General features: G+C 52.9%; 1 protein-coding gene across 1 annotated transcript in view; it reads right to left on the minus strand.

The window, feature by feature from the left end:
* Nucleotides 1-21074, minus strand: part of LOC115115782 (uncharacterized) — a 59269-nt gene that overhangs the window by 15147 nt on the left and 23048 nt on the right. The window contains 16 exon segments of the mRNA XM_065022076.1: nucleotides 113-256; nucleotides 350-445; nucleotides 695-829; nucleotides 5673-5941; nucleotides 6365-6542; nucleotides 6690-6788; nucleotides 6902-7405; nucleotides 8497-8724; nucleotides 9087-9194; nucleotides 11893-12073; nucleotides 12444-12497; nucleotides 14035-14265; nucleotides 14641-14805; nucleotides 14807-14847; nucleotides 19361-19399; nucleotides 20193-20324. Of these exon segments, the coding sequence (XP_064878148.1) occupies nucleotides 113-256; nucleotides 350-445; nucleotides 695-829; nucleotides 5673-5941; nucleotides 6365-6542; nucleotides 6690-6788; nucleotides 6902-7405; nucleotides 8497-8724; nucleotides 9087-9194; nucleotides 11893-12073; nucleotides 12444-12497; nucleotides 14035-14265; nucleotides 14641-14805; nucleotides 14807-14847; nucleotides 19361-19399; nucleotides 20193-20324 (2604 nt within the window).

Consider the following 21074-nt stretch of genomic DNA (forward strand, 5'->3'; position numbering starts at 1 on the left):
GACCGGACCACACATTGTCCCTGGAGACAAACCCAGCCTGGGCCAGACCACACTGTCCCTGGAGACAAACCCAGTGGGCCGGACCACACATTGTCCCTGGAGACAAACTCACCAGACTGGGTGACCACACGCTGTCCCTGGAGACAAACCCAGTTGGGCCGGACCACACATTGTCCCTGGAGACAAACCCAGACTGGGCCAGACCACACGCTGTCCCTGGAGACAAACCCAGACTGGGCCGGACCACACATTGTCCCTGGAGACAAACCCAGACTGGGCCAGACCACACACTGTCCCTGGAGACAAACCCAGACTGGGTCGGACCACACACCTGTCCCTGGAGACAAACCCAGACTGGACCCACACTGTCCCTGGAGACAAACCCAGACTGGACCCACACTGTCCCTGGAGACAAACCCAGAGTGGGTCGGACCACACACTGTCCCTGGAGACAAACCCAGACTGGAGTACATTGTCCCTGAGACAAACCCAGACTGGACAGGACCACACATTGTCCCTGTAGACAAACCCAGACTTATCACCACACATTGTCCCTGGAGACAAACCCAGACTTGGTCGGAACACATTGTCCCTGGAGACAAACCCAGACTGGACGGACCACACACTGTCCCTGGAGACAAACCCAGACTGGGCTTGAACCACACATTGTCCCTGGAGACAAACCCAGACTTACCGTGACACTGTCCCTGGAGACAAACCCAGACTGGACCAGACCACACATTGTCCCTGGATACAAACCCAGACTGGACCGGACCACTATCACATTGTCCCTGGAGACAAACCCAGACTGGACCGGACCACACTGTCCCTGGAGACAAACCCAGACTGGGCCGAACCACACATTGTCCCTGGAGACAAACCCAGACTGGACCGGACCACACACTGTCCCTGGAGACAAACCCAGACTGGACCAGACCCACATTGTCCCTGGATACAAACCCAGACTTATGGTGACACACATTGTCCCTGGAGACAAACCCAGACTGACAGGACCACACACTGTCCCTGGAGACACCCCAGACTGGACAGGACCACACACTGTCCTGGAGACAAACCCAGAGTGGGTCGGACCACACACTGTCCCTGGAGACAAGCCCAGACTGGGTCGGACCACACACTGTCCCTGGAGACAAACCCAGACTGGGTCGGACCACACATTGTCCCTGGAGACAAACCCAGACTGGACAGGACCACACACTGTCCCTGGAGACAAACCCAGACTGGATAGGACACACTTGTCCCTGGAGACAACCCCAGACTGGACAGGACCACACACTGTCCCTGGAGACAAACCCAGACTGGACAGGACCACACATTGTCCCTGGAGACAAACACCAGACCGGGCCAGACCACACGCGGTCCCTGGAGACAAACCCAGACTGGACCGGACCACACATTGTCCCTGGAGACAAACCCAGCCTGGGCCAGACCACACACTGTCCCTGGAGACAAACCCAGACTGGGCCGGTTTCCACTACATTGTCCCTGGAGACAAACTCAGACTGGGCCGGACCACACGCTGTCCCTGGAGACAAACCCAGACTGGGCCGGACCACACATTGTCCCTGGAGACAAACCCAGACTGGGCCAGACCACACACTGTCCCTGGAGACAAACCCAGACTGGGTTGGACCACACACTGTCCCTGGAGACAAACCCAGACTGGACCCACACTGTCCCTGGAGACAAACCCAGACTGGACCACACACTGTCCCTGGAGACAAACCCAGAGTGGGTCGGACCACACACTGTCCCTGAGACAAACCCAGACTGGACAGGACCACACATTGTCCCTAGACAAACCCAGACTGGACAGGACCACACATTGTCCCTGTAGACAAACCCAGACTTGGTCGGACCACACATTGTCCCTGGAGACAAACCCAGACTTGGTCGGACCACACATTGTCCCTGGAGACAAACCCAGACTGGCTTGGACCACACACTGTCCCTGGAGACAAACCCAGACTCAACCACACATTGTCCCTGGAGACAAACCCAGACTGGACCGGACCACACACTGTCCCTGGAGACAAACCCAGACTGGACCAGACCACACATTGTCCCTGGATACAAACCCAGACTGGACCGGACCACACATTGTCCCTGGAGACAAACCCAGACTGGACAGGACCACACACTGTCCCTGGAGACAACCCCAGACTGGACCAGACCACACACTGTCCCTGGATACAAACCCAGACTGGACCGGACCACACATTGTCCCTGGAGACAAACCCAGACTGGACAGGACCATCACCTGTCCCTGGAGACACTGCCTCAGACTGGACAGGACCACACACTGTCAGTTTGCTGGAGACAACCCAGACTGGGTCGGGACCACACACTGTCCCTGGAGACAAACCCAGACTGGGTCGGACCACACATTGTCCCTGGAGACAAACCCAGACTGGACAGGACCACACACTGTCCCTGGAGACAAACCCAGACTGGATAGGACCACACACTGTCCCTGGAGACAACCCCAGACTGGACAGGACCACACACTGTCCCTGGAGACAAACCCAGACTGGACAGGACCACACATTGTCCCTGGAGACAAACCCAGACCGGGCCGGACCACACGCGGTCCCTGGAGACAAACCCAGACTGGACCGGACCACACATTGTCCCTGGAGACAAACCCAGCCTGGGCCAGACACACACTGTCCCTGGAGACAAACCCAGACTGGGCCGGACCACACATTGTCCCTGGAGACAAACTCAGACTGGGCTTGGACCACACACCTAGTCCCTGGAGACAACCCAGACTGGACAGGACCACACATTGTCCCTGTAGACAAACCCAGACTTGGTCGGACACATTGTCCCTGGAGACAACCCAGACTTGGTCGGACCACACATTGTCCCTGGAGACAAACCCAGACTTTATGGACCACACACTGTCCCTCAGACACAGACTGGACCACACACTGTCCCTGGAGACAAACCCAGACTGGACCACACACTGTCCTGGAGACAAACCCAGAGTGGGTTGGACCACACACTGTCCCTGGAGACAAACCCAGACTGGACAGGACCACATTGTCCCTGGAGACAAACCCAGACTGGACAGGACCACACATTGTCCCTCAAGACAAACCCAGACTTGGTCGGACCACACATTGTTTATGGAGACAAACCCAGACTTGGTCGGACCACACATTGTCCCTGGAGACAAACCCAGACTGGACCGGACCACACACTGTCCCTGGAGACAAACCCAGACTGGGCGAACCACACATTGTCCCTGGAGACAAACCCAGTTTATGGACCACACATTGTCCCTGGATACAAGTTAGACTGGACCGGACCATCACATTGTCCCTGGAGACAAACCCAGACTGGACAGGACCACACACTGTCCCTGGAGACAACCCCAGTTGGACCAGACTATCACACTGTCCCTGGATACAAACCTCAGACTGGACCGGACCACACATTGTCCCTGGAGACAAAACCCAGACTGGACAGGACCACACACTGTCCCTGGAGACAACCCCAGACTGGACAGGACCACACACTGTTGGAGGTGAGACTGACTCGGACACACAGTTGTCCCTGGAGACAAACCCAGACTGGACAGGACCACACACTGTCCCTGGAGACAACCCCAGACTGGACCAGAACAGTTGGCTTGTCCCTGGATACAAACCCAGACTGGACCGGACCACACATTGTCCCTGGAGACAAACCCAGACTGGGCAGGACCACACACTGTCCCTGGAGACACCCCAGACTGGACAGGACCACACAGTTGGCTTGGAGACTAAACCCAGTTTATGGGTCGGACCACACACTGTCCCTGGAGACAAGCCCAGACTGGCTCGGACCACACACTGTCCCTGGAGACAAACCCAGACTGGGTTGGACCACACATTGTCCCTGGAGACAAACCTAGACTGGATGGACCACACACTGTCCCTGGAGACAAACCCAGACTGGATTAGGACCACACACTGTCCCTGGAGACAACCCCAGACTGGACAGGACCACACACTGTCCCTGGAGACAAACCCAGACTGGACAGGCATTGTCCCTGGATCAAACCTAGACCGGGCCGGACCACACTGCGGTCCCTGGAGACAAACCCAGACTGGACTTGTTTCCACACATTGTCCCTGGAGAAACCCAGCCTGGGCCAGACACACACTGTCCCTGGAGACAAACCCAGACTGTTTTGGCCGGTGACACATTGTCCCTGGAGACAAACTCAGACTGGGCCGGACCACACATTGTCCCTGGAGACAAACCCAGACTGGACAGGACCACACATTGTCCCTGTTTCCACAAACCTAGACTTGGTCGGACACATTGCCTGGAGACAAACCCAGTAATTAGTCGGACCACACATTGTCCCTGGAGACAAACCCAGACTGGACCGGACCACACACTGTCCCTGGAGACAAACCCAGACTGGACCACATCACTGTCCCTGGAGACAAACCCAGACTGGACCACACACTGTCCCTGGAGACAAACCCAGATGGGTCGGACCACACACTGTCCCTGGAGACAAACCCAGACTGGACAGGACCACTATCATTGTCCCTGGAGACAAACCCAGACTGGACAGTACCACACATTGTCCTTGTTTCACATCACCCAGTTTATGGTCGGACACATTGTCCCTGGAGACAAGTTAGTTGGCTTGTTTCCGGACCACACACTGTCCCTGGAGACAAACCCAGACCGGGCAGGACCACAGTTGGCGGTCCCTGGAGACAAACCCAGACTGGACCGGACCACACATTGTCCCTGGAGACAAACCCAGCCTGGGCCAGACCACACACTGTCCCTGGAGACAAACCCAGACTGCCTCCACATTGTCCCTGGAGACAAACTCAGGCTGGGCCGGACTACACATTGTCCCTGGAGACAAACCCAGACTGGACAGGACCACACATTGTCCCTGTAGACAAACCCAGACTTGGTCGGACACATTGTCCCTGGAGACAAACCAAGACTTGGTCGGACCACACATTGTCCCTGGAGACAAACCCAGACTGGACCGTGACCACACACTGTCCCTCAGACAAAGTAGACTGGGCTTGAACCACACATTGTCCCTGGAGACAAACCCAGACTGGACCGGACCACACACTGTCCCTGGAGACACTGCCCAGACTGGACCAGACCATTACATTGTCCCTGGATACAAACCCAGACTGGACCGGACCACACATTGTCCCTGGAGACAAACCCAGACTGGACCGGACCACACACTGTCCCTGGAGACAAACCCAGACTGGGCCAACCACACATTGTCCCTGAGACAAACCCAGACTGGACCGGACACACACACTGTTTATGGAGACAAACCCAGACTGGACCAGACCAGTTGGCATTGTCCCTGGATCAAACCCAGACTTTATGGTGACACATTGTCCCTGGAGACAAACCCAGACTGGACTTGGACCACACACTGTCCTGGAGACAACCCCAGACTGGACAGGACCACACACTGTCGCTGGAGACAAACCCAGAGTGGGTCGGACCACACACTGTCCCTCAGACAAGCCCAGACTGGGTCGGACCACACACTGTCCCTGGAGACAAACCCAGACTTAGTTGGCTTGTTTCCCTGGAGACACCCAGACTGGACAGGACACTGTCCCTCAGACAAAGTTAGACTGGCTAGGACCACACACTGTCCCTGGAGACAACCCCAGACTGGACAGGACCACACTGTCCCTGGAGACAAACCCAGACTGGACAGGACCTAGTTGTCCCTGGAGACACTGCCTCAGACCAGCCAGACCAGTTGGCTTGTTTCCCTGGAGACAAACCCAGATGGGTGACACTGTCCCTGGAACAAACCCAGCCTGGGCCAGACCACACACTGTCCCTGGAGACAAACCCAGACTGGGCCGGACCTTGTCCCTGGAGACAAACTCAGACTGGGCCGGACACGCTGTCCCTGGAGACAACACAGACTGGGCCGGACCACACATTGTCCCTGGAGACAAACCCAGACTGGGCCAGACCACACACTGTCCCTGGAGACAAACCCAGACTGGGTCGGACCACTACACTGTCCCTGGAGACAAACCCAGACTGGACAACACACTGTCCCTTGAGACAAACCCAGACTGGACCACACACTGTCCCTGGAGACAAACCCAGAGTGGGTCGGACCACACACTAGTCCCTGGAGACAAACCCAGACTGGATCAGGACCACACATTTCCTGGTGACACTGCCCAGACTGGACAGGACCACACATTGTCCCACTATCAAACCCAGACTTGGTGACACTGTCCCTGGAGACAACACAGACTTAGTCGGCATTGTCCCTGGAGACAAACCCAGACTTTATGGTGACACTGTCCCTCAGACAAACCCAGACTGGGCTTGAACCACACATTGTCCCTGGAGACAAACCCAGACTTTATGGTGACACTGTCCCTGGAGACAAACCCAGACTGGACCAGACCACACATTGTCCCTGGATACAAACCCAGACTGGACCGGACCACACATTGTCCCTCAGACAAACCCAGACTGGACAGGACCACACACTGTTTATGGAGACAACCCCAGACTGGACCAGACCACACACTGTCCCTGGATACAAACCCAGACTGGACCGGACCTACATTGTCCCTGGAGACAAACCCAGACTGGACAGGACCACACACTGTCCCTGGAGACAACCCCAGACTGACAGGACTCAACACACTGTAGCTGGAGACAAACCCAGAGTGGGTCGGACCACACACTGTCCCTGGAGACAAGCCCAGACTGGGTCGGACCACACACTGTCCCTGGAGACAAACCCAGACTGGGTGGACCACACATTGTCCCTGGAGACAAACCCAGACTGGACAGGACCACACACTGTCCCTCAGACAAACCCAGACTGGATAGGACCACACACTGTCCCTGGAGACAACCCCAGACTGGACAGGAACACACTGTCCCTGGAGACAAACCCAGACTGGACAGGACACACATTGTCCCTGGAGACAAACCCAGACCGGGCCGGACCACACGCGGTCCCTGGAGACAAACCCAGACTGGACCGGACCACACATTGTCCCTCAACAAACCCAGCCTGGGCCAGACCACACACTGTCCCTGGAGACAAACCCAGACTGGGCCGGACCACACATTGTCCCTGGAGTTCAGACTGGGCCGGACCACACATTGTCCCTGGAGACAAACCCAGACTGGACAGGACCACACATTGTCCCTGTTTAGACAAACCTAGTTTATGGTCGGACCACACATTGTCCCTCAACACAGACTTAGTTGGCTTGTCCCTGGAGACAAACCCAGACTGGATGGACCACACACTGTCCCTGGAGACAAACCCAGACTGGGTTTGAACTATCACATTGTATGGAGACAAACCCAGACTGGACCGGACCACACACTGTCCCTGGAGACAAACCCAGACTGAACCAGACCACACATTGTCCCTGTTTACATCACCTAGACTGGACCAGACCACACATTGTCCCTGGAGACAAACCCAGACTGGACAGGACCACACACTGTCCCTGGAGACAACCCCAGACTGGACCAGACCACACACTGTCCCTGGATACAAACCCAGACTGGACCGGACCACACATTGTCCCTGGAGACAAACCCAGACTGGACAGGACCACACACTGTCCCTGGAGACAACCCCAGACTGGACAGGACCACACACTGTCGCTGGAGACAAACCCAGAGTGGGTCGGACCACACACTGTCCCTGGAGACACCCAGACTGGTCATGGACCACACACTGTCCCTGGAGACAAACCCAGACTGGGTCGGACCACATTGTCCCTGGAGACAAACCCAGACTGGACAGGACCACACACTGTCCCTGGAGACAACCCCAGACTGGACAGGACCACACACTGTCGCTGGAGACAAACCCAGACTGGACCGGACCACACACTGTCCCTGGAGACAAGCCCAGACTGGACCGGACCACACACTGTCCCTGGAGACAAACCCAGACTGGGCCGAACCACACATTGTCCCTGGAGACAAACCCAGACTGGACCGGACCAACACACTGTCCCTGGAGACAAACCCAGACTGGACCAGACCACACATTGTCCCTGGATACAAACCCAGACTGGACCGGACCACACATTGTCCCTGGAGACAAACCCAGACTGGACAGGACCACACACTGTCCCTGGAGACAACCCCAGACTGGACAGGACCACACACTGTCGCTGGAGACAAACCCAGAGTGGGTCGGACCACACACTGTCCCTGGAGACAAGCCCAGACTGGGTCGGACCACACACTGTCCCTGGAGACAAACCCAGACTGGGTCGGACCACACATTGTCCCTGGAGACAAACCCAGACTGGACAGGACCACACACTGTCCCTGGAGACAAACCCAGACTGGATAGGACCACACACTGTCCCTGGAGACAACCCCAGACTGGACAGGACCACACACTGTCCCTGGAGACAAACCCAGACTGGACAGGACCACACATTGTCCCTGGAGACAAACCCAGACCGGGCCGGACCACACGCGGTCCCTGGAGACAAACCCAGACTGGACCGGACCACACATTGTCCCTGGAGACAAACCCAGCCTGGGCCAGACCACACACTGTCCCTGGAGACAAACCCAGACTGGGCCGGACCACACATTGTCCCTGGAGACAAACTCAGACTGGGCCGGACCACACGCTGTCCCTGGAGACAAACCCAGACTGGGCCGGACCACACATTGTCCCTGGAGACAAACCCAGACTGGGCCAGACCACACACTGTCCCTGGAGACAAACCCAGACTGGGTCGGACCACACACTGTCCCTGGAGACAAACCCAGACTGGACCACACACTGTCCCTGGAGACAAACCCAGACTGGACCACACACTGTCCCTGGAGACAAACCCAGAGTGGGTCGGACCACACACTGTCCCTGGAGACAAACCCAGACTGGACAGGACCACACATTGTCCCTGGAGACAAACCCAGACCGGGCCAGACCACACGCGGTCCCTGGAGACAAACCCAGACTGGACCGGACCACACATTGTCCCTGGAGACAAACCCAGCCTGGGCCAGACCACACACTGTCCCTGGAGACAAACCCAGACTGGGCCGGACCACACATTGTCCCTGGAGACAAACTCAGACTGGGCCGGACCACACGCTGTCCCTGGAGACAAACCCAGACTGGGCCGGACCACACATTGTCCCTGGAGACAAACCCAGACTGGGCCAGACCACACACTGTCCCTGGAGACAAACCCAGACTGGGTCGGACCACACACTGTCCCTGGAGACAAACCCAGACTGGACCACACACTGTCCCTGGAGACAAACCCAGACTGGACCACACACTGTCCCTGGAGACAAACCCAGAGTGGGTCGGACCACACACTGTCCCTGGAGACAAACCCAGACTGGACAGGACCACACATTGTCCCTGGAGACAAACCCAGACTGGACAGGACCACACATTGTCCCTGTAGACAAACCCAGACTTGGTCGGACCACACATTGTCCCTGGAGACAAACCCAGACTTGGTCGGACCACACATTGTCCCTGGAGACAAACCCAGACTGGACCGGACCACACACTGTCCCTGGAGACAAACCCAGACTGGGCCGAACCACACATTGTCCCTGGAGACAAACCCAGACTGGACCGGACCACACACTGTCCCTGGAGACAAACCCAGACTGGACCAGACCACACATTGTCCCTGGATACAAACCCAGACTGGACCGGACCACACATTGTCCCTGGAGACAAACCCAGACTGGACAGGACCACACACTGTCCCTGGAGACAACCCCAGACTGGACCAGACCACACACTGTCCCTGGATACAAACCCAGACTGGACCGGACCACACATTGTCCCTGGAGACAAACCCAGACTGGACAGGACCACACACTGTCCCTGGAGACAACCCCAGACTGGACAGGACCACACACTGTCCCTAGAGACAAACCCAGAGTGGGTCGGACCACACACTGTCCCTGGAGACAAGCCCAGACTGGGTCGGACCACACACTGTCCCTGGAGACAAACCCAGACTGGGTCGGACCACACATTGTCCCTGGAGACAAACCCAGACTGGACAGGACCACACACTGTCCCTGGAGACAAACCCAGACTGGACCGGACCACACACTGTCCCTGGAGACAACCCCAGACTGGACAGGACCACACACTGTCCCTGGAGACAAACCCAGACTGGACAGGACCACACATTGTCCCTGGAGACAAACCCAGACCGGGCCGGACCACACGCGGTCCCTGGAGACAAACCCAGACTGGACCGGACCACACATTGTCCCTGGAGACAAACCCAGCCTGGGCCAGACCACACACTGTCCCTGGAGACAAACCCAGACTGGGCCGGACCACACATTGTCCCTGGAGACAAACTCAGACTGGGCCGGACCACACATTGTCCCTGGAGACAAACCCAGACTGGACAGGACCACACATTGTCCCTGTAGACAAACCCAGACTTGGTCGGACCACACATTGTCCCTGGAGACAAACCCAGACTTGGTCGGACCACACATTGTCCCTGGAGACAAACCCAGACTGGACCGGACCACACACTGTCCCTGGAGACAAACCCAGACTGGGCCGGACCACACATTGTCCCTGGAGACAAACCCAGACTGGACCGGACCACACACTGTCCCTGGAGACAAACCCAGACTGGACCAGACCACACATTGTCCCTGGAGACAAACCCAGACTGGACCGGACCACACATTGTCCCTGGAGACAAACCCAGACTGGACAGGACCACACACTGTCCCTGGAGACAAACCCAGACTGGACCAGGACCACACACTGTCCCTGGAGACAAACCCAGACTGGACCGGACCACACATTGTCCCTGGAGACAAACCCAGACTGGACAGGACCACACACTGTCCCTGGAGACAACCCCAGACTGGACAGGACCACACACTGTCCCTGGAGACAAACCCAGAGTGGGTCGGACCACACACTGTCCCTGGAGACAAACCCAGACTGGGTCGGACCACACACTGTCCCTGGAGACAAACCCAGACTGGGTCGGACCACACATTGTCCCTGGAGACAAACCCAGACTGGACAGGACCACACACTGTCCCTGGAGACAACCCAGACTGGACAGGACCACACACTGTCGCTGGAGACAAACCCAGAGTGGGTCGGACCACACACTGTCCCTGGAGACAAGCCCAGACTGGGTCGGACCACACACTGTCCCTGGAGACAAACCCAGACTGGGTCGGACCACACATTGTCCCTGGAGACAAACCCAGACTGGACAGGACCACACACTGTCCCTGGAGACAAACCCAGACTGGATAGGACCACACACTGTCCCTGGAGACAACCCCAGACTGGACAGGACCACACACTGTCCCTGGAGACAAACCCAGACTGGACAGGACCACACATTGTCCCTGGAGACAAACCCAGACGGGCCGGACCACACATTGTCCCTGGAGACAAACCCAGACTGGACCGGACCACACATTGTCCCTGGAGACAAACCCAGACTGGGCCAGACCACACACTGTCCCTGGAGACAAACCCAGACTGGGTCGGACCACACACTGTCCCTGGAGACAAACCCAGACTGGACCACACACTGTCCCTGGAGACAAACCCAGACTGGACCACACACTGTCCCTGGAGACAAACCCAGAGTGGGTCGGACCACACACTGTCCCTGGAGACAAACCCAGACTGGACAGGACCACACATTGTCCCTGGAGACAAACCCAGACTGGACAGGACCACACACTGCTCCTGTAGACAAACCCAGACTGGGCCGGACCACACACTGTCCCTGGAGACAAACCCAGACTGGACAGGACCACACACTGCTCCTGTAGACAAACCCAGACTGGGCAGGCGGAAACACACACTGTCCCTGGAGACAAACCCAGACTGGCCGGACACACACTGTCCCTGGAGACAAACCCAGACTGGGTCAACAGGAACAAACTGTCCCTGGAGACAACTGACCCAGACTCGGACCACACATTGTCCCTGGAGACAAACCCAGACTGGACCGGACCACATACTGTCCCTGGAGACAAACCCAGACTGGACAGGAGGAAACACATTGTCCCTGGAGATAAACCCAGACTGGGCCGGACCACATATTGTCCCTGGAGACAAACCCATGGATATAAACTGGAGTGGAGGACCACAGATTGTCCCTGGAGACAAACAGACTGAGGCAGAACGGACCACATATTGTCCCTGGATAATTTATTTGATTGTTTTGGTATAGTAACAGAGTGGAAAGAACAATTGGAATAAAAAGTTTGTCACAAAAATAAAAACAATATGTCAACAATATATCTGCTAGGTTACCAGTGGCTGGAGTGACTGTCAGGTCGTGGTGAGTTCTCTGAACAGTGGAGCGATCCTTTGCAGTGTAGGTGTGGGCATCCTGCCACCCTCTCTGGACCTGTGGAGCCTATAAACAGAGTGGAGGTAACAGAACTGGTCCAGCACCCTCAGTCTGGAACACAGGCAGGCAGGCAGGGAGGACAACAGGCAGACAGACAGACAGACAGAATATGGCATAGGCAAACAGGAGTGCAGACAGACTGAGACAGACAGACAGACAGACTGATGGATATAAACAGAGTGGAGGACAGACAGACAGGACAGACTATGGATATAAAAACAGAGCTCTTAAAATAAGTAACAGAACTGACTGTCTCCAATATGGATATAAACAGAGTGGAGGTAACAGAACTGACTGTCTCCAATATGGATATAAACAGAGTGGAGGTAACAGAACTGACTGTCTCCAATATGGATATAAACAGAGTGGAGGTAACAGAACTGACTGTCTCCAATATGGATATAAACAGAGTGGAGGTAACAGAACTGACTGTCTCCAATATGGATATAAACAGAGTGGAGGTAACAGAACTGACTGTCTCCAATATGGATATAAACAGAGTGGAGGTAACAGAACTGACTGTCTCCAATATGGATATAAACAGAGTGGAGGTAACAGAACTGACTGTCTCCAATATGGATATAAACAGAGTGGAGGTAACAGAACTGACTGTCTCCAATATGGATATAAACAGAGTGGAGGTAACAGAACTGACTGTCTCCAATATGGATATAAACAGAGTGGAGGTAACAGAACTGACTGTCTCCAATATGGATATAAACAGAGTGGAGGTAACAGAACTGGACCGTCTCCAATATGGATATAAACAGAGTGGAGGTAACAGAACTGACTGTCTCCAATATGGATATAAACAGAGTGGAGGTAACAGAACTGACCGTCTCCAATATGGATATAAACAGAGTGGAGGTAACAGAACTGACTGTCTCCAATATGGATATAAACAGAGTGGAGGTAACAGAACTGACTGTCTCCAATATGGATATAAACAGAGTGGAGGTAACAGAACTGACTGTCTCCAATATGGATATAAACAGAGTGGAGGTAACAGAACTGACTGTCTCCAATATGGATATAAACAGAGTGGAGGTAACAGAACTGACTGTCTCCAATATGGATATAAACAGAGTGGAGGTAACAGAACTGACTGTCTCCAATATGGATATAAACAGAGTGGAGGTAACAGAACTGACTGTCTCCAATATGGATATAAACAGAGTGGAGGTAACAGAACTGACTGTCTCCAATATGGATATAAACAATATGGATATAAACAGAGTGGAGGTAACAGAACTGACTGTCTCCAATATGGATATAAACAGAGTGGAGGTAACAGAACTGACTGTCTCCAATATGGATATAAACAGAGTGGAGGTAACAGAACTGACTGTCTCCTATATGGATATAAACAGAGTGGAGGTAACAGAACTGACTGTCTCCTATATGGATATAAACAGAGTGGAGGTAACAGAACTGACTGTCTCCTATATGGATATAAACAGAGTGGAGGTAACAGAACTGACTGTCTCCTATATGGATATAAACAGAGTGGAGGTAACAGAGAACTCAAAGCCAATCAGTGAAAGCAGAAATCAACAGGAAATGGAGAGGGAATGAAACAACCACATACTCATCCTTTCTCTCCTTGTCCTCTTCTTCCTCTCTCTCCTCCCCAGTTCCACCCCCAGCCCCTGTCTCCTCCTCCCAGGCTAGTCTCCTCTGAACAGGTAGGTTAAGGGCTCCAGGGTTAGGGTGACCAGGGGGGTCTGCTGTGTCCCCAGCCCCCCGGGTGGAGCTCCTTCTACTGGACACGGGGGTGAGGGGAGGGGGTCCGGCTACGGAGCTGGAGCTACTGTCAACCCTACAGACACACAGGGAGAGGAGGAGGGAGGGAGAGGAGGAGGGACACACACAGAACATGACCTTAATAGGTCAGATTCATTAAGACCCCAGTAAAGGACCCTCAGCATCAGTTTCCCCCAGTCCATATAGCTGGGTCAACCCCCCCATCCAGCTCTGTGGCTTCTACCCAGAAATATGTGGCTCTGCTTCTAAGTCTAATCATTTGGCTACACTTGATTTCAATTTCATTCTATACTTACAGAAGCCTGATTTTAAGGCCGAAAGTTGCACCCCATCTATGGGAAATCCTGAGCCAGACGTACTACACATCCAGCCCACACTAAAGACATGCTGATGTCATGCTATAGCAAGCTCTGTGGTCGGTCTCCCTCACCTAGCGAGCTCCAGAGCCTGGGGGGTAGGACTCCTGTCTTCCTCCCCGTCCCCAGAACCTGTCCCAGAGCTGAGGTTAGAGGAGGAAGGGGTGGAGGCCTCCCACAGCTGGTTCTGGTCCGACAGGATCTGGTTGAGGTGGAGGCGGGAGAAATGGGTCCCCCACCCTCTGTCTGTAGGCCTCCGCCTTCTTACGAAGCTCTCGCACCTGGGAGGATGGTTGATAGCATTAATTCGATCATTAAAAGTAGCAGGCTGCTCCAGCCAGACAGGTAGGCCAGGGCTCAGTCACCACACAGATTCTTTACGTTATATAGGTGGAGTATTGCAGTATCTGTAGCATCAGAAGCAAAGGCAGCAGACTCATGTTTAGTTGTCGTTCTTTTAGCTGCAAAGTCAACTTTCCTCTGGTACTGATCACAAAAATCAGAGCTCTGTGAGTCAAAACTTTCCTCTGATCACAAAAATCAGAGCTCTGTCAAAACTTTCCTCTGAGTCAAAAAATCAGAGCTCTGAGTCAAAAAATCAGAGCTCTGTGAGTCAAAACTTTCCTCTGGTACTGATCACACAAATCAGAGCTCTGTGAGTCCACACTTTCCTCTGGTACTGATCACAGGTGTGTGGTAGAGAGATCTCAACACAGAAAGTGTTATCAATAGCTTTAAGACATACACAATGATGCAACAGATGACTGACTTTCATGCACACAAGCAAAGCCAGGGCAAGACACAACACACACTGAGCTGGCATCTGGACCTAGGCAGGCATCTGGACCTAGGCAGGCATCTGGACCTAGGCAGGCATCTGGACCTAGGCAGGCATCTGGACCTAGGCAGGCATCTGGACCTAGGCTGGCATCTGGACCTAGGCAGGCATCTGGACCTAGGCAGGCATCTGGACCTAGACTGGCATCTGGACCTAGACTGGCATCTGGACCTAGGCTGGCATCTGGACCTAGGCTGGCATCTGGACCTAGGCTGGCATCTGGACCTAAACTGGCATCTGAACCTAGGCAGGCATCTGAACCTAGGCAGGCATCTGAACCTAGACTGGCAACTGAACCTAGGCTGGCATCTGAACCTAGGCTGGCATCTGAACCTAGGCTGGCATCTGGACCTAGGCAGGCATCTGGACCTAGACTGGCATCTGGACCTAGGCTGGCATCTGGACCTAGGCTGGCATCTGGACCTAGACTGGCATCTGGACCTAGACTGGCATCTGGACCTAGGCTGGCATCTGGACCTAGGCAGGCATCTGGACCTAGGCAGGCATCTGGACCTAGACTGGCATCTGGACCTAGGCAGGCATCTGGACCTAGACTGGCATCTGGACCTAGGCTGGCATCTGGACCTAGGCTGGCATCTGGACCTAGGCTGGCATCTGGACCTAAACTGGCATCTGGACCTAGACTGGCATCTGAACCTAGACTGGCAACTGAACCTAGGCTGGCATCTGAACCTAGGCTGGCATCTGGACCTAGGCAGGCATCTGGACCTAGGCTGGCATCTGGACCTAGGCTGGCATCTGGACCTAGACTGGCATCTGGACCTAGACTGGCATCTGGACCTAGACTGGCATCTGGACCTAGGCTGGCATCTGGACCTAGGCAGGCATCTGGACCTAGGCAGGCATCTGGACCTAGACTGGCATCTGGACCTAGGCAGGCATCTGGACCTAGACTGGCATCTGGACCTAGGCAGGCATCTGGACCTAGACTGGCATCTGGACCTAGGCTGGCATCTGGACCTAGGCTGGCATCTGGACCTAGGCTGGCATCTGGACCTAAACTGGCATCTGGACCTAGACTGGCATCTGAACCTAGACTGGCAACTGAACCTAGGCTGGCATCTGAACCTAGGCTGGCATCTGGACCTAGGCAGGCATCTGGACCTAGGCTGGCATCTGGACCTAGGCTGGCATCTGGACCTAGACTGGCATCTGGACCTAGACTGGCATCTGGACCTAGACTGGCATCTGGACCTAGGCTGGCATCTGGACCTAGGCAGGCATCTGGACCTAGGCAGGCATCTGGACCTAGGCAGGCATCTGGACCTAGACTGGCATCTGGACCTAGGCAGGCATCTGGACCTAGACTGGCATCTGGAACTAGGCAGGCATCTGGACCTAGGCAGGCATCTGGACCTAGGCTGGCATCTGGACCTAGGCTGGCATCTGGACCTAGGCTGGCATCTGGACCTAAACTGGCATCTGGACAGTCTTCCTCCCTCTGTCCTTATATAGTGCACTACTTTTGACCAGGACCCATAGGCCTCTAGTAGTGCACTATATAGGGAATACTGATAGACTGGGAGACTGGTAGACTGATAGACTGATAGACTGGTATATTGATAGACTGATAGACTGGTAGACTGGTAGACTGGTATATTGATAGACTGATAGACTGGTATATTGATAGACTGGTAGACTGGTAGACTGGTAGACTGATAGACTGGTAGACTGGTAGACTGGTAGACTGATAGACTGGTAGACTGATAGACTGGTAGACTGGTAAACTGGTAGACTGGTATATTGATAGACTGATAGACTGGTAGACTGGTATATTGATAGACTGATAGACTGATAGACTGGTAGACTGATAGACTGGTAGACTGGTACACTGGTAGACTGGTATATTGATAGACTGATAGACTGATAGACTGGTAGACTGGTAGACCGGTAGACTGGTAGACTGGTAGACTGGTAAACTGGTAGACTGGTATATTGATAGCTAGCAGCAGTTAGGAGAAGGGTTGATGTGAACTACTGGTATATTGATAGCTAGCAGGAGTTAGGAGAAGGGTTGATGTGAACTACTGGTATATTGATAGCTAGCAGGAGTTAGGAGAAGGGTTGATGTGAACTACTGGTATATTGATAGCTAGCAGGAGTTAGGAGAAGGGTTGATGTGAACTACTGGTATATTGATAGCTAGCAGGACTTAGGAGAAGGGTTGATGTGAACTACTGGTATATTGATAGCTAGCAGCAGTTAGGAGAAGGGTTGATGTGAACTACTGGTATATTGATAGCTAGCAGGAGTTAGGAGAAGGGTTGATGTGAACTACTTTTCATCAGAATCAATTAGAGGAAGATTACACTGAAATTCAACAGAAAAATCCTCATTCGGCTGAAAAATAAAAACATCTCTTTCTGTCCTCATTGATTTCCTCAAATTAAACTAGAGCCCAGTTGAAATGACGTTGAGCCCGATCCTGGAGTGGACCATCAGATCAGTCAGACTTGGTCCAACTAATGGTCCTAAGAATTCCTTCATTATATTGGTGTGTATTAAACTACTTGAATTAGAAGACAAAACGGCAATGGAATTTCTAGAAAGTTCTTCCACGTCTAGACTATATTTAGTACATTTCCATGAAGCTTATGGGCCATGTTTCTACGTATCGTACAAGACAAAGGTACGGTTAACCACTCAGCATATTCAGGTTGAACGGAAAGAACAACGCTGTCTAACCAACCTCCTGCTGACTCATTGTATTTATGCTGACAATGCCTGAAATATACACACACACACACACACACTGTGTTCTCATACAAGCACACACACACACACACACACACACACAGTGATCTCATACAACACACACACACACACACACACACACACACACACACACACACACACACACTGTGTTCTCATACAAGCACACACACACACACACACAGTGATCTCATACAAGCACACACACACACACACACTGTGTTCTCATACAAGCACGCACACACATACACACACACACACACACACACATACACACACTGTGTTCTCATACAAGCACGCACACACACGCACGCACACTCACAATTCATCTTTACAGCAACCTATCAGATCAACAATCTCAGGCCTAGATCTCAGGTATGAGGCCTTTCTGAAACTCAACAATCTCAGGCCTAGATCTCAGGTATGAGGCCTTTCTGAAACTCAACAATCTCAGGCCTAGATCTCAGGTATGAGGCCTTTCTGAAACTCAACAATCTCACGCCTAGATCTCAGGTATGAGGCCTTTCTGAAACTCAACAATCTCAGGCCTAGATCTCAGGTATGAGGCCTTTCTGAAACTCAACAATCTCAGGCCTAGATCTCAGGTATGGGGCCTTTCTGAAACTCAACAATCTCAGGCCTAGATCTCAGGTATGAGGCCTTTCTGAAACTCAACAATCTCAGGCCTAGATCTCAGGTATGAGGCCTTTCTGAAACTCAACAATCTCAGGCCTAGATCTCAGGTATGAGGCCTTTCTGAAACTCAACAATCTCACGCCTAGATCTCAGGTATGAGGCCTTTCTGAAACTCAACAATCTCAGGCCTAGATCTCAGGTATGAGGCCTTTCTGAAACTCAACAATCTCAGGCCTAGATCTCAGGTATGGGGCCTTTCTGAAACTCAACAATCTCAGGCCTAGATCTCAGGTATGAGGCCTTTCTGAAACTCAACAATCTCAGGCCTAGATCTCAGGTATGAGGCCTTTCTGAAACTCAACAATCTCAGGCCTAGATCTCAGGTATGAGGCCTTTCTGAAACTCAACAATGGAAACTCTTTTTGCCCATTTTATTCTTTCTAAGGTGGATACACAGGTGTTCTGTTCACTCATGTATCATCACTCGGTTTGATGTAAACGTGAGAGGAGGGAAGGGGGGGTCACTGCCAACAGCCAAAAGAGAAGGAAGGTACAGTAGAACAGCAGGGAGACTAGGACCGTGTTACCTCGTGATACCAAACGTGACTATGCTGACTGTCACGCCCCTGCAACGGAGGATGGGAAGAGAGAATGTGTTAAAGAGACTCCATATCAATGACATTTACTTAGAGCCATTTACTTAGAGCCTGTAGGTCATTACTTTATTATATATATATATTATACAATAACTACACTGACCTCCTCTCCTACTGTGGTAGACAGGGTAATAACTACACTGACCTCCTCTCCTACTGTGGTAGACAGGGTAATAACTACACTGACCTCCTCTCCTACTGTGGTAGACAGGGTAATAACACACTGACCTCCTCTCCTACTGTGGTAGACAGGGTAATAACTACACTGACCTCCTCTCCTACTGTGGAAGACACTGTAATAACTACACTGTCCTCCTCTCCTACTGTGGTAGACAGGGTAATAACACACTGACCTCCTCTCCTACTGTGGTAGACAGGGTAATAACTACACTGACCTCCTCTCCTACTGTGGTAGACAGGGTAATAACACACTGACCTCCTCTACTGTGGTAGACAGGATAATAACTACACTGACCTCCTCTCCTACTGTGGTAGACATTGTAGTAACTACACTGACCTCCTCTACTGTGGTAGACAGGGTAATAACTACACTGACCTCCTCTCCTACTGTGGTAGACAGGGTAATAACTACACTGACCTCCTCTCCTACTGTGGTAGACAGGGTAATAACTACACTGACCTCCTCTCCTACTGTGGTAGACCCTGTAATAACTACACTGACCTCCTCTACTGTGGTAGACAGGGTAGTAACTACACTGACCTCCTCTCCTACTGTGGTAGACAGGGTAGTAACTACACTGACCTCCTCTCCTAGTGTGGAAGACAGGATAATAACTACACTGACCTCCTCTCCTACTGTGGTAGACAGGGTAATAACACACTGACCTCCTCTCCTACTGTGGTAGACAGGGTAATAACACACTGACCTCCTCTCCTACTGTGGTAGACAGGGTAATAACTACACTGACCTCCTCTCCTACTGTGGTAGACAGGGTAATAACACACTGACCTCCTCTACTGTGGTAGACAGGATAATAACTACACTGACCTCCTCTCCTACTGTGGTAGACATTGTAGTAACTACACTGACCTCCTCTACTGTGGTAGACAGGGTAATAACTACACTGACCTCCTCTCCTACTGTGGTAGACAGGGTAATAACTACACTGACCTCCTCTCCTACTGTGGTAGACAGGGTAATAACTACACTGACCTCCTCTCCTACTGTGGTAGACCCTGTAATAACTACACTGACCTCCTCTACTGTGGTAGACAGGGTAATAACTACACTGACCTCTCCTACTGTGGTAGACAGGGTAATAACACACTGACCTCCTCTCCTACTGTGGTAGACAGGGTAATAACACACTGACCTCCTCTCCTACTGTGGTAGACAGGGTAATAACACACTGACCTCCTCTCCTACTGTGGTAGACAGGGTAATAACACACTGACCTCCTCTCCTACTGTGGTAGACAGGGTAATAACACACTGACCTCCTCTACTGTGGTAGACAGGGTAATAACTACACTGACCTCCCTCCTACTGTGGTAGACAGGGTAATAACACACTGACCTCCTCTCCTACTGTGGTAGACAGGATAATAACACACTGACCTCCTCTACTGACCTCTCCTGGTAGACAGACCTCCTCTCCTATAACTGTGGTAGACAGGGTAATAACA

The sequence above is a fragment of the Oncorhynchus nerka genome, linkage group LG8, assembly GCF_034236695.1.
Source record: "Oncorhynchus nerka isolate Pitt River linkage group LG8, Oner_Uvic_2.0, whole genome shotgun sequence".
In the NCBI taxonomy this organism is placed as follows: domain Eukaryota; kingdom Metazoa; phylum Chordata; class Actinopteri; order Salmoniformes; family Salmonidae; genus Oncorhynchus; species Oncorhynchus nerka.